The sequence below is a fragment of the Dicentrarchus labrax genome, unplaced genomic scaffold (genome assembly GCF_905237075.1).
Source record: "Dicentrarchus labrax unplaced genomic scaffold, dlabrax2021, whole genome shotgun sequence".
Taxonomy (NCBI): Eukaryota; Metazoa; Chordata; class Actinopteri; family Moronidae; genus Dicentrarchus; species Dicentrarchus labrax.
Genome location: NW_026136711.1, coordinates 4,377,427 through 4,391,376, shown reverse-complemented (window position 1 = coordinate 4,391,376; position 13,950 = coordinate 4,377,427). Strand labels below are relative to the sequence as shown.

Below are 13,950 nucleotides of genomic sequence, written 5' to 3'. Positions count from 1 at the left end.
AGGCACAGACAACAGCCTACAACAGGATGTAATAAGTTAAACAAGTGCATTTGTTTTACAGTATTTGCACAGTACACAAAAATGTCAAAATCATGCCTGAATGTCATCAGAGGCAGATCTAAATGTGACACTAAAAAGTGCCTGGCCACCCCAGCTGCCACCCCAGTTTGATGTCAAATGTGAAATGTAAATAAAACAATTTACTGATTTCTAATGCCACCTTTAGAATTTCTACTTAATGCTTTGCTAATCTTTATTAAATGCCACCCTCTGGACACCCCAAGAATATTTTTCTAGATCTGCCCCTGTCATTCCAGTTGGTTGGTGATTTAACATATAGTTTTGTAACTACTGACAGAAATCAGACAATTATACAAACCATTATGATTCAGGTTCCTCTGTAACACCTGTGTTAGCTAGTTCCGCTAGTCAGATGTTAAGTGACAGAGCAACAGGAATGTAATTGTATTTAAGGAAAGTCTGGCAGATGGAGCTGTGATTTATTTAGTCAGCTGCTTGAAGACTGATGAAAGATCCGCTCCTGTATTGTGGAGTGTGAACAGAAGAAATAGCAGCCACAGACTGAATCAAATTCTGTTTATCATTGAAATACAAATACATCTGAACAGATGACGTACTCTCACAAAAAAAGATGGATTAGCCCCAATTTTATGTGTTTGGGAATATACACTATAATCAAATTACATGATAATAGCTTTTTCTTATCTGGGGACACTAGGGGCTGTCAGTCAAGTCTCAGAGGAGGTTTTTGTCCCAGACAAAATATATCTGTAAACATATATGAAAGGCATTCAGTTGGACAGTTTTACAGTGTCTTACACAGTGTCTAATCACTGTGTGCAAAAAAAGGGCGCAAACAAATCTAACAAGCAAGGTAAAAGCATTAATGTCTGAGACCAAGATAATCCCAGAGTGGAGCCAGATTTGGGGATCACTGCCAATGTTGTTAGGGCCAATTACCATGGCACAGAAAGCTTGATTACAGGATTCCTAAACACACTAAAGAAAAGTTAGAACAAATCGACTGTCTTTCACACACACACACACACACACACACACACACACACAGCTTTACTACTATCACAGAGTCATATATACTATCACTATCAATCAACAACAATAATATCAACATGAATTATGTGTAAGTAAGGGTGTTGATCGAGGGTGCACATATTCTCATCTGGATTCCTAGAGAGAGAGAGAGAGAGAGAGAGACATATGACATTGTCCATACTTAATTTTTTTTCTCTCCATATTACCTATTATCTATCAATATGCCAAAAAGAGAAGACTTACTGTGGTCACTGTAGAATGTCTGCCAGCTTCTCTTGATAATACTCATAGTTTTCTTTGCAGTCCTCCCACAGGTTCAGAGGTTGCTCCTCGTTCTCCACAAAAGTTTCCCAGGTGTAGGAGAAGTCCAGAGGCTTCATCACTCTCAGCTTACAGCCAGCAGCGTGCAGGGCCCTCAGCCCGGCCTGGATCTCTGCTTCCTCCCACTCAAACAGCCGAGCAGCAAAGATGCTCAGCTTGACGTTTTTCCTGGCTTTCAGCACCTCAGCTACCTTTGCTGCACAAGCAGAGCAGGGACTGGAAGACACATACCTGAAAGGAAGGACAGATGTTTGTAATTTTCGAAACATTTATCATTGTATATGTGCATTAAAGGACACTCATATTACAATGCATGTATCTAAAGCCAGAGAAATGTGTGTGCTAGCATGATGCTAAGAAGGCTCTCCACTGTTTTACATGTCAAGGTCAGTTTACTCGTCATGAGGAGTACTACACAGCTAGCCCAGTCTGAGAAGATGACATAAGTGACATCACTTGAAAAAGATGCTATTAGGTCCAGTGTGTAACATTAAGGAGGGTTTTTTTCAGGGTCTGCCATGTTGAAACACCATGTTTCAGTAGCCCAGAACAGAAAGTAAACAGTGGATCTAGTTGTGGCCATAAGTGTTTTTTGGGAGTTAAACAGCCACTGTAGTTTCTCCCAACGTGCTTGGTTGACTCGAGGGGTTTTATTTGGTTGCAGTCTGAAATATCACCGCTAGATGCCACTAAATTCTATATGAAGTATGAGACAAGTATAACCCTGTGTTTTTCCTATGCTGCTTTGATTTTGACCGTTTTTAATCCTGTCTCTCACAAGACCCCAAACTTTATCTATTTACAATACAAAATCACTGGAGTACCTTTTGATATTTAGTTACTTATCAGAGGTTGGTGGAACATTGTGTAGGATTTAGTGGCATCTAGTGGTGTAGTTACAGATTGCAACCCCATTACCTCAACATCCTGTTCCAAGCATGAAGGAGAAACTACAGTGGCCATGAAACTCAAAAAACAAGTGTTTGGTTTGTCATTCTCTGATACTGTAGAAGCGTGACGGACAATATCCAACAGTTTGAACCCACAGATATTGTTAAGAAAATATTTTGCTCATCACAAAAATCAGAAGGATGAGAGAAAATTTAATTGCTTCACCATACTATTCATTAGTGAGCTTCTGGTATGTCAGAATAAACTAATAATCATTTGAAAAAAAAAAGATTATTAGTCTTGGGGATGAATAAAGTATCTATCCATCTATCTATCTCTATCTATCTGATGCATGCATGTGAGGCTACACAATGTGTCGCCACAGTCTTTTTTACATTCTCTGTGCCACATACCCTTTAACAGTTTAAGAGAGGTATATACCAGGTGACTGTGTATTTCAGTGCAGGATCGTAGTTCGGCAGGCACTGAATAAAGAAGGCCTCCTCAGCATGAGCACAGGTATGCTCATCCTCCAGATAGCCCCTCAGCAACCCATCACTTGAGTTCCCTTTATCCACAAGGTAACACAGGAAGGTCTTGTTGCGGCCTGAGGAGTATTCCACATTCTTGAACTGGAACTTAAAGACGAAAGGATCAATCCGGTCCCTGTATAAAAGAGAATAATGAAATTGGCATATTAGTTTTCACATCCAAATGTTGCAAACCAAAGCTAAAGTTTTATTTAGGGCGGCTGTGGCTCAGAGGCAGAGCGGGTCATTCCTAAATCGGACGGTTGTGGGTTCGATCCCCAGCCCCTGGTGCCACATGTTGAAGTATCCTTGAGCAAGATACTGAACCCCAAATTGCTCCCGATGCCGTGCATCGGTGTGTGAATGTGTTTGAATGTTAGTTTCTGTTCGATGGACTTTGCCATCACTGAGTGAATGTGTGTGAAAGGGTGAATGTGGCACGTAGTGTAAAAGCGCTTTGAGTGGTCAGAAGACTAGAAAGGCGCTATACAAGTACAGGTCCATTTACCATTTAGTTTTTTTACCTATTCTCTCTGACACCAAGCCCAAAAAAACTGCTGTGATCTGTCATTAAACATCACTAAAATAAAAGTTAAATCGTGGTCATGGTAGCCTATCTCTAACTCACTGAAGTTCTTCAAATGAGTGAAACAGTTGTTGGGTCCGTGTATCTTTTGGTCATTCCATTTTCCTTTCAGAAACGGGTATTAAAAAACAGAAAACAAGTGGTTATTTCATTTTCGTTGGTTTCTTTTCTGCAAAACTGGGTTGTTATAAAGTTACAAACTTTGTTATAAACTTTGAATGAATTATAAAGAAAACAGTCAGCCTATCGGTTACATGAGTATCGTCCATTTCACTGAACCCAGAGCAGGTGCCACAACATAGTAACATAGAGTACTTATTTCTTATCCCTTCCAGGACATTCACCTTTGAAAGACATTCCACAATGATCTAACAGTATGGCTGTTTATCTACCAGTGGAAACAAAAGTTTTTGTTAGTATATTAAAGGAGACCTATTATGCTTTCCCATATTTTATATATCTATATATATATATATATATATAATGTTACAATGTGAGGTGTGAAATGTTCATATTAAACATGGTCAAAGATATAAATAATGACGTAACTGTAAAATTGACCCCTTTGAGTAAAAAGCTCAGGTTTCAAACTTTCCTATGGCTTTTTTTACGGAAGTAACAAAAAACTAAAACTGCAGTTCCTCTAACGGCCATTTGAAGCTTAGAAGTGTTTACAGTCTGGTACAAAAACGGCTTTTGGTCAGGGGAATGATGAATGTTTATATGACTCACCCATTTAAATGTATTAAGGCTTAAAGGGTCGCATAACTAAGGGAACGGCTGCTTTGCATGACAGGTGGGTGCTGTCACAGGCAGCTGTTTTCAGTAACCAGGCTTCTTCAGCCTGCCTCAGCTCCACCCACGCTCCACCTCTTCACCCGTTTTTGGATAAGCCGGGAGCTGGCGGAGTCAGGAGTGCCAAGATGGTGACGGACAGAGCCGACCACACTGAGCTTCGCAACGGCTCTTCAGAAACCGGGCTGGCTGCTGATCTACCGGTGGAAAACATTTTGTTAGTGATGTCACGTACACTACAACCCTTTTTAATTACAGTCTATGGGCACAGCACGCCAAGGTATATCCCATCAACCCGCTCGGCCTGTCCAAGTTATTCAACTGCTCTGCTCGGGACTTGCAGAGAGTGCTGAGCCAACAGAGCGCAGGTGTTTACGTCGATGATGTTTAGTGCTCACTATCTTGTTGCTGCTGTTGACATTTCCATGACGCAAATTCAAAAGATGCACTGCATAATTATTTCCTAAGAGTATATGTGTATGTATATATGTATATAAATAACTGTATATGTTGTTGTATTTAATTTTATCTTTTTCTTTTTTGTTATTTTATTAATTGAATTATACTTTTCTTTACATGTAGCATCAAGGGGCCCAAACATTAATTTTGTTAAAAAACCTTGTGTTGTATATTGATGAATACATTTCCTTGATTCCTTGGCATAATCCAGTTACACCAAAATCAGTGAATACCTTTATAAAGTTGTGTTTTTGTTCAGTGAGGTCCAGCCCCCAGAAACACTGTGCTCCAGTGGTGTCTACTGTTTTTTCAACCAAGTTCTTTTCATTGATGGTCTGACTAATTAATCAAATGAATTTGGAAATAACTGTCAGTTAGATAAGCTGTAGGTCGATGCTAGTTACTCGGCTGACCATGCAAAACCACTGGTGTGGTGCTTTAAATAGAAGGCCAAATCTAGCGAACATCAAGGATAGTGAGGTGGGTGTCAGGTTGAAACTCGGGTTGTCAGGATGGGGGCAGCACGGCAGCAGCAGGGAGAGCAGAGCTAATTTTACATTGTGTACATGGCTGTGACTGGAATTCCACTGCCTTATTATTAGACTTGTTAACCAGTACAGTCTCTCTCTCTCTCTCTCTCTCTCTCTCTCTCTCTCTCTCTCTCTCTCAGTGTCAGAAGTCAGCATCATTAACATACAGTGCCATTACTCTGCAGTTACAGTGTAATATTTAGTACTAACAGTGTACAGTACATAACCATACTTTTGTGTAGGCACAGGGGAACAAGATGTGAAGTTATGGAAATGCTGACATTTCAGGGAAGATGTAGTGATGACGTTTATGATCTTCCAACACACAGTGATAAAAGTCAAAGCCATTCAGATATGACTTAAATTGCAAAGAATCTAACCTGTATCTGATTTGGACCTCATATGTTGTTTATCGATGTAGCAGCATCTCTGACTATTTTGTTGGTTAATCTTATATCTGCCTAACATATACCATCCTAACATCTGATGAGCCTGACCTGAGAAGTAACAAGGTAACAGCTGCAGACGTTGAGCTAATAATTATGGGAGGTACCACGAACGGAATCAGAAAACATAAGTGACTCTCATTCATGTTCATCACAAACTACCTATCTTCTAGCTCTCACAGCTCTACCCACACCTGATTAGCTAACTGCCAAACTGGTGTTTTATCTACCTGTTGACTGGCTGAACAATCCCGATTTTACTAATCAGATGAGGGTGGAGAGAGACTGCAAATATGCAGGGCTTCCTGTTTATTTGTGCAATAAGGTAACCAGAGATCACTCGCCATTGAAGTATTATATTTTTATTCGGGCTGTCTAACTATTATTTCCATGATCAATTATTATTTTTCTCAATTTAATCAATTCATTGTTTTGTCTACAGAATGTGAAAAATTCCTAATATATAACTTTAAAATATATACGTATATACAGTATATATAATATAATATATAAAGTCGAAGGTGACGTTTTCAGATGTCTTGTTTTGTCCAATCAGCAAGTGGGCCATTAACTCTGCTATCTGGTGTGTAGGGCCCTGTATGACCTGTGATGACATGTATAGCTGCATGTCGTCATTCCACCACTGGCTGTAGAGGTGGTATCCAGAAAACGATGTGGGCTTTATAGATAACTGGCAGCCTTTTTGGGAAAAACCTGGTCTGATTAGGAGAACCGGGATCTATCCCACTTTGGATGGAGTGGCTCTCTTATCTAGGAATATGACCAAGTTTATTTCTAAAACCTGACAATCCAGAGTTGGGACCAGGAAGCAGAGCTGCTGTCTTACACACTTCTCTGCGCTTCCATTAGAACAGTCACCCACCAAAAACCCCATAGAGACTGTGTCTGTCCCCCAACCACCTAAATAATTTAAAGAAATAAAAACGAGGAATTAAACATAAAAACCTAATAAAAATTAAAACTAACTCCTCAATAGCATAAAATAAAATAATGTTATGTGGACTGTTAAACATCAGGTCCCTGTCTTCTAAAGCTGTTCTAGTTAATGAATTAATATCAGATTATGACACTGATTTACTGAGACCTGGCTGTGCCACAAAGAGTATGTTAGCCTAAATGAATCAACCCCCCCAGTCATATTAATGCTCACATTCTTTCACACTCTTGACCTCCTTCCATCATATGGCATTGATATTGAACATTTAATAGTCTTCCCACAAAATCCTTTTCTTTCTGGCCATTATTAAATAACTTTTGAATTCCTACTACTAGATTATAAGTCATTAGGCAAAACGTCCTACAGCAGATGTCTATCTGATAGTGCTGTAGCTAAATTTAAGGAGGAGATTCCATCAATGTTTATTCAGTTTAGTGAATTGTTGTTATTTAGTCCTATAACAACTTTAGTCCCTCCCAAATTGATAATCTTGTTAATAGTGCTGCAGGCTCACTACGAACAACATTAGATTCTATCGCCCCTAGATAAAATTATTACTATTAGAGACAAAATTAATAACCAAAAAGGAACATTTGCATACAGCAGGTCCAAGGTCTTATTGTCTCTGGTGGTGCATGTGACAAACTGGTGGAAGGTTGGGAGTGTGGACGAGAGAGAAACGTGGTTGAAGTCCCCTGTGATGATGATGAAGCCTCCGGGTGTTTCGTTTGTAGTCCTGCAGTCAGTGTGGATGACGTCACATGCTGCTTTGTGGCAGATAACATGGAGGACGTAGTCTGACGGCGACAAGCTTGATGTCCGGGCCGCAGACACGCTCTTTAACACAGATGTGCCTGGAGTTACACCACCTGTTGTTTATGAGCACAGCCGGTCCCCCCACCGTTCTTCTTGCTTTTCGCGGTGGTGTCCCTGTCGGCTCGAACCGTATGGAAGCCGGGAATGATGACGTTGGAGTCCGGGATCTGTGTAGCCACGTTTGTTTCCAGTGATGACTGCAGGGATGTAGAGTTTAAACCTCCTCTTCTTCATCCTCCATTTAACCCCTGCTCTGCAGCCTCGCCGTCTCCTCCTCAGCTCCTCCGGTATGGAGGGTCTCTCTCCAGTCAGGATGCTAGGGTGCCTCAGGGCGATCATCTGGTCGCTGGTGTAAGCAATGCGACTCCCCGTCGCCATGGAGACACGTGCAAAAAAAAAAATAAAAGGTGCTCAAAAACGCCAAAAAAATATTTAGGCGACATGAACAAAGTAGTAAGAAAGTAAGAAAGAAGGAAAACAGTTAAAAATAGGGGAAAAAAACACAGGCTAAAAATACACTAAAACTACAACGATAGGAGCTGCCATGACAGGCTGCCGTCGTCGCCGGCGCCATTCCAGAAGTCAGATCGCTCGGCAGGTCAGACCACAACCTAGCCCGGCTCTCACCATCATACAAACCTGTGGTTCAGAAGCAACCAGTCACCGTGAGGACAGTGACGAAATGGTCTCCAGAGGCCATAGAAACACTGCGTGGATCACTGGAGGCCACCGACTGGGATGCTTAGTATGGGCCACACGGGGAGGACATTGATGGCCTTACTGACTGTGTCTCTGAGTATATTAGATTCTGCATTGACAACTCCATCCCCACCAAGGAGGTCCGATGCTACCCAAACAACAAACCGTGGGTAACCAGCAACCTGAAAGCCCTTCTCAATGAGAAGAAGAGGGTCTTTAGATCAGGGGACCGAGCAGAACTTTACGTGTACAAGCATGTACAAAGAGAGCTCAAACACAGCATCAGGGGGAGTAGGGACGCATACAGGAGAAAACTGGAGGACAAACTGGAGAACAACAACACCAGGGACGTGTGGAGTGGGATGAGAGAGATCACCGGCTTTCAGGGGAGAGGTGGGGGTGCAGCTGAGGGGAATCAACAACGAGCCAATGAGTTGAACCAGTTCTTCAACAGGTTTAACTTCAGCTCCCCCACCCCTGGCAGCCCCTCTACTGCTCTTCTAAGCAACAAACCCAGGACACTCCCACAGCCCCCACAGCCCCCTACCACCTCCTGCAGCAGACACCTCTCTGTATCAACCTCGTCATCCCCATCCCCCAACCTACTGCTGACACCCACTACAGACCCTGCCACATCCCCCACGTCCCAGACTGGACTTTATATCAGTCAGCAAAGTGGGGCGGCTGTGGCTCAGAGGCAGAGCGGGTCGTTCCTAAATCGGAAGGTTGTGGGTTAGATCCCCAGCATGTCGAAGTATCCTTGAGCAAGATACTGAACCCCAAATTGCTCCCGATGCCGTGCATCGGTGTGTGAATGTGTATGAATGTTAGTTTCTGTTCGATGGACTTTACCATCACTGAGTGAATGTGTGTGAAAGGGTGAATGTGACACGTAGTGTAAAAGCGCTTTGAGTGGTTGGAAGACTAGAAAGGCGCTATACAAGTACAGGTCCATTTACCATTTACCAAAGTGAGTTGTATGTTTACAGCTAGACAAATAAGTAATTCTGTCTAGCTGTAAACATACAGCTAAACAAATAATTAATTCCGTCTAGCTGTAAACAACAACAACACGAAAGAGAATGCTGTTTTCACTGTTGTTGTCATAATAACATAAGTTAACTTATGTACTGTAATTAGGGACCGAGCCAGTGTCAACACTGGGAGGACCTATTGTTTTTGCTGAGCCAGCGACCGCGCTAGAGTCCATGAACTACGTTTTCGTGTTCCATCCATGCGCTTTTGTCCGATTCGCACGAAACGTTTTACGTAGCATCTGGAGACCGTCCTAGCAAAAAAAGTAATTTAAAGTATTTTGATATTTTAAAAAATAAGCACGTTATAAAATTAGCACTTCCTGTGGATTTTTCGTCAAAAAAGAAAGTGGACCATTTCTCCACATTGGTTTGTCCGATTGACAATTTGTCCAATTGGGTCCATAGTTCCCCATGTAATTGTAATAGTTATGAATATGAAATTCATAACTATAGCTCAGATACCAAAAATCGTGTGTGTCATGTTTGTAGCGCCCCCTACAGCATTTCAGACCTCGCGCCACGTTTCACCGATATGTATGAAACTTGGTAGGCATGTGTAACGTGCCTAGACCTACAGAAAAGCCTCTTGGACCCATGCCCCAAAACCCACAGGAAGTCAGCTATTTTGATTTTCATTGTCACTCTCGACGGCCATTTTGTTTGTCATCTCATTTTAGGCAAATGTTCGCCTTGTATTTGAATTAACTCCTGATCGGGGACTTATCAGATCTACTTCAAAATTGGACAGTACAATCAAAACATTTTGCTGATTAAATGCTGTGCTATTTGTGACTGTACATTGAAGGGTGTGTCCGTGGCGTGCTGTCAATGTTCGTCATTTTGAATTCCGTGGTCTTGTATTTGAACGAACAAACTCCTAGGGAATTTATCAGATCTGCTTCAAAACTGGACAGTACACTTGAAAAATGTTGCTGATAAAAAGTTGTGCGATTTGTGACTGTACGTTGAAGGGCCTACAGATTTTATCGGATTGACTTCAAATTCGATCACAGCAATCTATACACTTTGGTGATCAAAAGTTAATCAAATATTTAATGTGCGTCAAACGGCATGTCCGTGGCGTGGCGCTGAATTTCCACGTTTCGCAGGGAAGAGTCTTGCTATGAAAGCTTAAGTCTTTTGCACATTGTCTGAAATGCCTGACAACGTAGAGCGGTCTCACTCAGCTTCTGGCGATGAGGGCTTGGTAGAGGGGTGACGTGGCATGGCGTGGCTGTGGTGGGCGACCACCATGCAGGCCCCGTCGTAGGTTGATGGCGAGGTCCTGTCCAATGCTGCTTGCAGCCTTAATTAGGGACCGAGCCAGCGACCGGCAAGGTCCCTATTGTATTTGCTATGTTTCTTATTATTCTTACCTATTATTTTTAGCGCCTTTGATTGCGTTTTTGCCCCCCTGAACATATACGAAAAGTCAATTTTATTTGGCAAAGTGGTCAGGCCTGGTGAAAAATTTGATATTCTATGCGCCGCTTTTGGGTTGGCCACTAGGTGGCGCTACTATCATAAAAAATGCGTTTAGGCTAATAACTTCGGCATAGTTTGTCGCACATTAAAAAAACATATCCACGCGTCCGGTGAGTGGAGCTGAATCTCCCCATATAGGCAACGCCCACTTCCGCCTATAATTTTTCTCTGCTAGAGCGCGAAATGTCCATAAACTACGTTTTAAAAAAAACAGCAGCCCTGGCGCCACGTTTCACCAATATGTACGAAACTCGATAGGCACGAGTAACATGCCGGGACTTACAAAAAAGCCTCTTGGACCCATACCCGAAACCCCACAAGAAGTCGGCCATTTTGATTTAAAATTTCACTTTCGGTGAACTTTTCGCGTTGTATTTGAACGAACTCCTCCTAGGGAATTTATCGGATATGCTTCAGTCAAAAAATGGTTCTGATTAAAAGTTGTGGTATTTGTGCATGTACGTTGAAGGGCGTGTCCATAGTATGCCCTCAAATTTGGCCATAGTGAATTCCGTGCGCATTTTCGGTTAATTTTTCGTGTTGTATTTGAACAAACTCCTCCTATGGAATTTATCGGATTTGCTTCAAAATTGGTCAGTACAGTCAAAAAATGGTGCTGATTAAAAGTTGTGCTATTTGTGCATGTACGTTGAACAGTGTGTCCGTGGCATGCCCTCAAAGTTGGCCATAATGAATTCCGAGGTCCCGCCCAACGCTGCTTGCAGCTTTAATTGATTATTGTGTTTATATGTGTCATTTTCGGTTTGTTCAATCAAACTGTAAAGTGTCTAGCTGTATATATGCTTGGTCATAGCACAAGATGTATGAGACAGGCATATAGCATTATTTTTGTTCATTTATTTTTTCTTTCTTTAACCCAGTTCTCACGGGTTGACCAGCAATAAAGCCCTGTATTTTAATCAAGACCTCTTGCCTCATGCCTGTCACTGGAGGAGCTACATGTGTTGTTGCTAATTTGACAGTGCCAATGTCTAATTGTGCAGCTAATAGCTAATTTGTATTTATGAAATAGGAAGAAAAACTACTAGTGTCTTTGGTGGTAGTATTACGATTGTCCCTAAAATATGAAACGTTTGTCTTTTGGCTTTATTTTAAGAGTGTAACCGGACGTTGCTTATTTATTTTCCTAATTTGCTTACTCATGGTGGGAATTGTTTGGTCTCTGTAAATAATGTCTAGACCTGCCCTATTTGAAAAGTGTCCTGAGATAACTTCTGTTATGAATTGGTGCTATGCAAATAAAATTGAATTGAATTGAATTGAAATAGTGCTACAGGCTTCATGTTTTAACCCTGTTATACAGTCAGACAAGTCCTGTCCATGGTGCGGATCGGTTTAGACTGCCTACAAGTCAGGGACACTAAAATTATTTGACAAACTTCAAACATCCTCCTAGCCTGTCTGGGGGCTCCTATGAAACTACAGTAGAATGTGCAAGAAAATATGGGATTGATTCAGTAAGGGACAGTGCATTTTATTTTTCAATACGTGACAATCCTGTATTATATGGGACAGATTGTAACCCTAGTTAGTGACAACAAAGGTCAGAGTTGAAATAATTTCAACTTAAATGGTAAATGGACCTGTACTTGTATAGCGCCTTTCTAATCTTCCGACCACTCAAAGCGCTTTTACACTACGTGCCACATTCACCCTTTCACACACATTCACACAGTGATGGCAAAGTCCATCGGACAGAAACTAACATTCATACACATTCACACACCAATGCACGGCATCGGGAGCAATTTGGGGTTCAGTATCTTGCTCAAGGATACTTCGACATGTGGCACCAGGAGCCGGGGATCGAACCCTTCTGATTAAGGAACGACCCGCTCTGCCTCTAAGCCACAGCCGCCCTTAGCTGTTATCTCACTGGTTTTCTTTAAAAGGTCAGCATTGGTTGCACTTTGAAAGGTCAGCGGCAACCAAGGTCATAGTTGAAATCATTTCAACTTTGAGCGCAGTGCTCAGTGGCAGTTTCGAGCATTGCACCACATCAAAAGTAACATCACAGCTTTCCCCATATAAAAACAACGGCCCATTCAGTGCTGAGCAGTTTTACAGCTGATCATGTGCAGTGGAAGTTTGTATGGCTGTTATTTTGAAGTACCATTTATAACAGCTGAGTGATAGTCAATAGCAGCAGTTTACTGTTGGTTGGTTACGTTTTTTTAATCACATTCTAATTGAAGTGAAAGTTGGTCTGAATCTACATTTAGACATTTTATAGTCACTGGTATAAAACAATCCGTACGATGCACCAGGCAGTTTATAGGTTAGGTTATAGGTTATGTAAATTACATTAGGTACATTGATCATATTAGAAGTTTCTGCAAGGTACCTCCTTGGGTTAAGATCCACATCAGCACTACTAAATGTCAGACAGTTCACTGAAGTCAAATCTGTGGGATCACTGATGTGATCAGCCAAGACAAACTGTCGACTTAAGCACATGTTGAATGAGAATGTGGTCTCTTACATGCATAGCCTGAGCTTTGTCTAATAAGCTGTTACATGAACAATACTATGTGATTTGGACCTACCCTGCGATGATTTCAAATGGAGGTAGTTCCATTGGCTCAACCTGAAGATCTCCGTTCTCACCGTTAGCTACTGAACCATTGGTGACTGTCACCTCAGCTGATGGGAGTTCTCCACTATCCACTTCCATCTCTCCTTCATTCTTAGCTTTCTTTACATCCTTGGTCATTTCAGCAGACTCCTTTTCTTTCCTCTCTTTTCTTCTCATTGGTGTACGACTTTTGTCAGCCATGGTTAAAGAATGGAAGTCTGTAGAATTTGTGTTGAGAAAGAGAAGACAAGATGTAGATGAAGACAGGAGGTAAGGACAGAAGACGTGAAACAAAAAATGACTTAACAGCAGACAAGCACAGAGGAAGGAAGAACTAGCTAGGGGGAGGAGTGGAATGGTAGAGAGGGCAGGGGGGAGGCAATGGAAGAAAGTAGTGCAAGGAGCTAACCAAAGAGAGAGAGAGAGAGAGAGAGAGAGAGAGAGATGGGAGAGAGAGAGAGGCAGACCATACAGTTCATAGGATTGTCCATAACCCAGGCTGATATTAAGGTTTGTTTACAGTTTCACTATCAGCGGGGAAATCACTCTGCTGTGGTGAGGGAATACTTTACTCAAATCAAATAAAACTATCTATAAAACTTTAAGGGCTGGTTAACCATTCCATTTTTGGTGAGTTTTAGCTTCAAGCTTTGAAGTGTGTGACTTCTTAGGCTTTCAGAGGGGAACACTGGATACTTTACTCTTTTTTTTTTGGCACAGAAATTGT

General features: G+C 41.7%; 1 protein-coding gene across 1 annotated transcript; it reads right to left on the bottom strand.

Moving 5' to 3' along the window:
• Positions 1-582: 582 nt before the first annotated feature.
• On the bottom strand, positions 583-13,599 carry apobec2a (apolipoprotein B mRNA editing enzyme, catalytic polypeptide-like 2a). Its single transcript, XM_051415048.1, has 4 exons — positions 13,195-13,599; positions 2,728-2,952; positions 1,318-1,626; positions 583-1,209 (listed from the first exon to the last, which is right to left on the bottom strand). Exons 1-3 carry the CDS (start codon positions 13,422-13,424, stop codon positions 1,323-1,325), a joined length of 759 nt encoding a protein of 252 aa, XP_051271008.1. The 5' UTR covers positions 13,425-13,599; the 3' UTR covers positions 583-1,209; positions 1,318-1,322.
• Between the last annotated feature and the right edge of the window lie 351 nt (positions 13,600-13,950).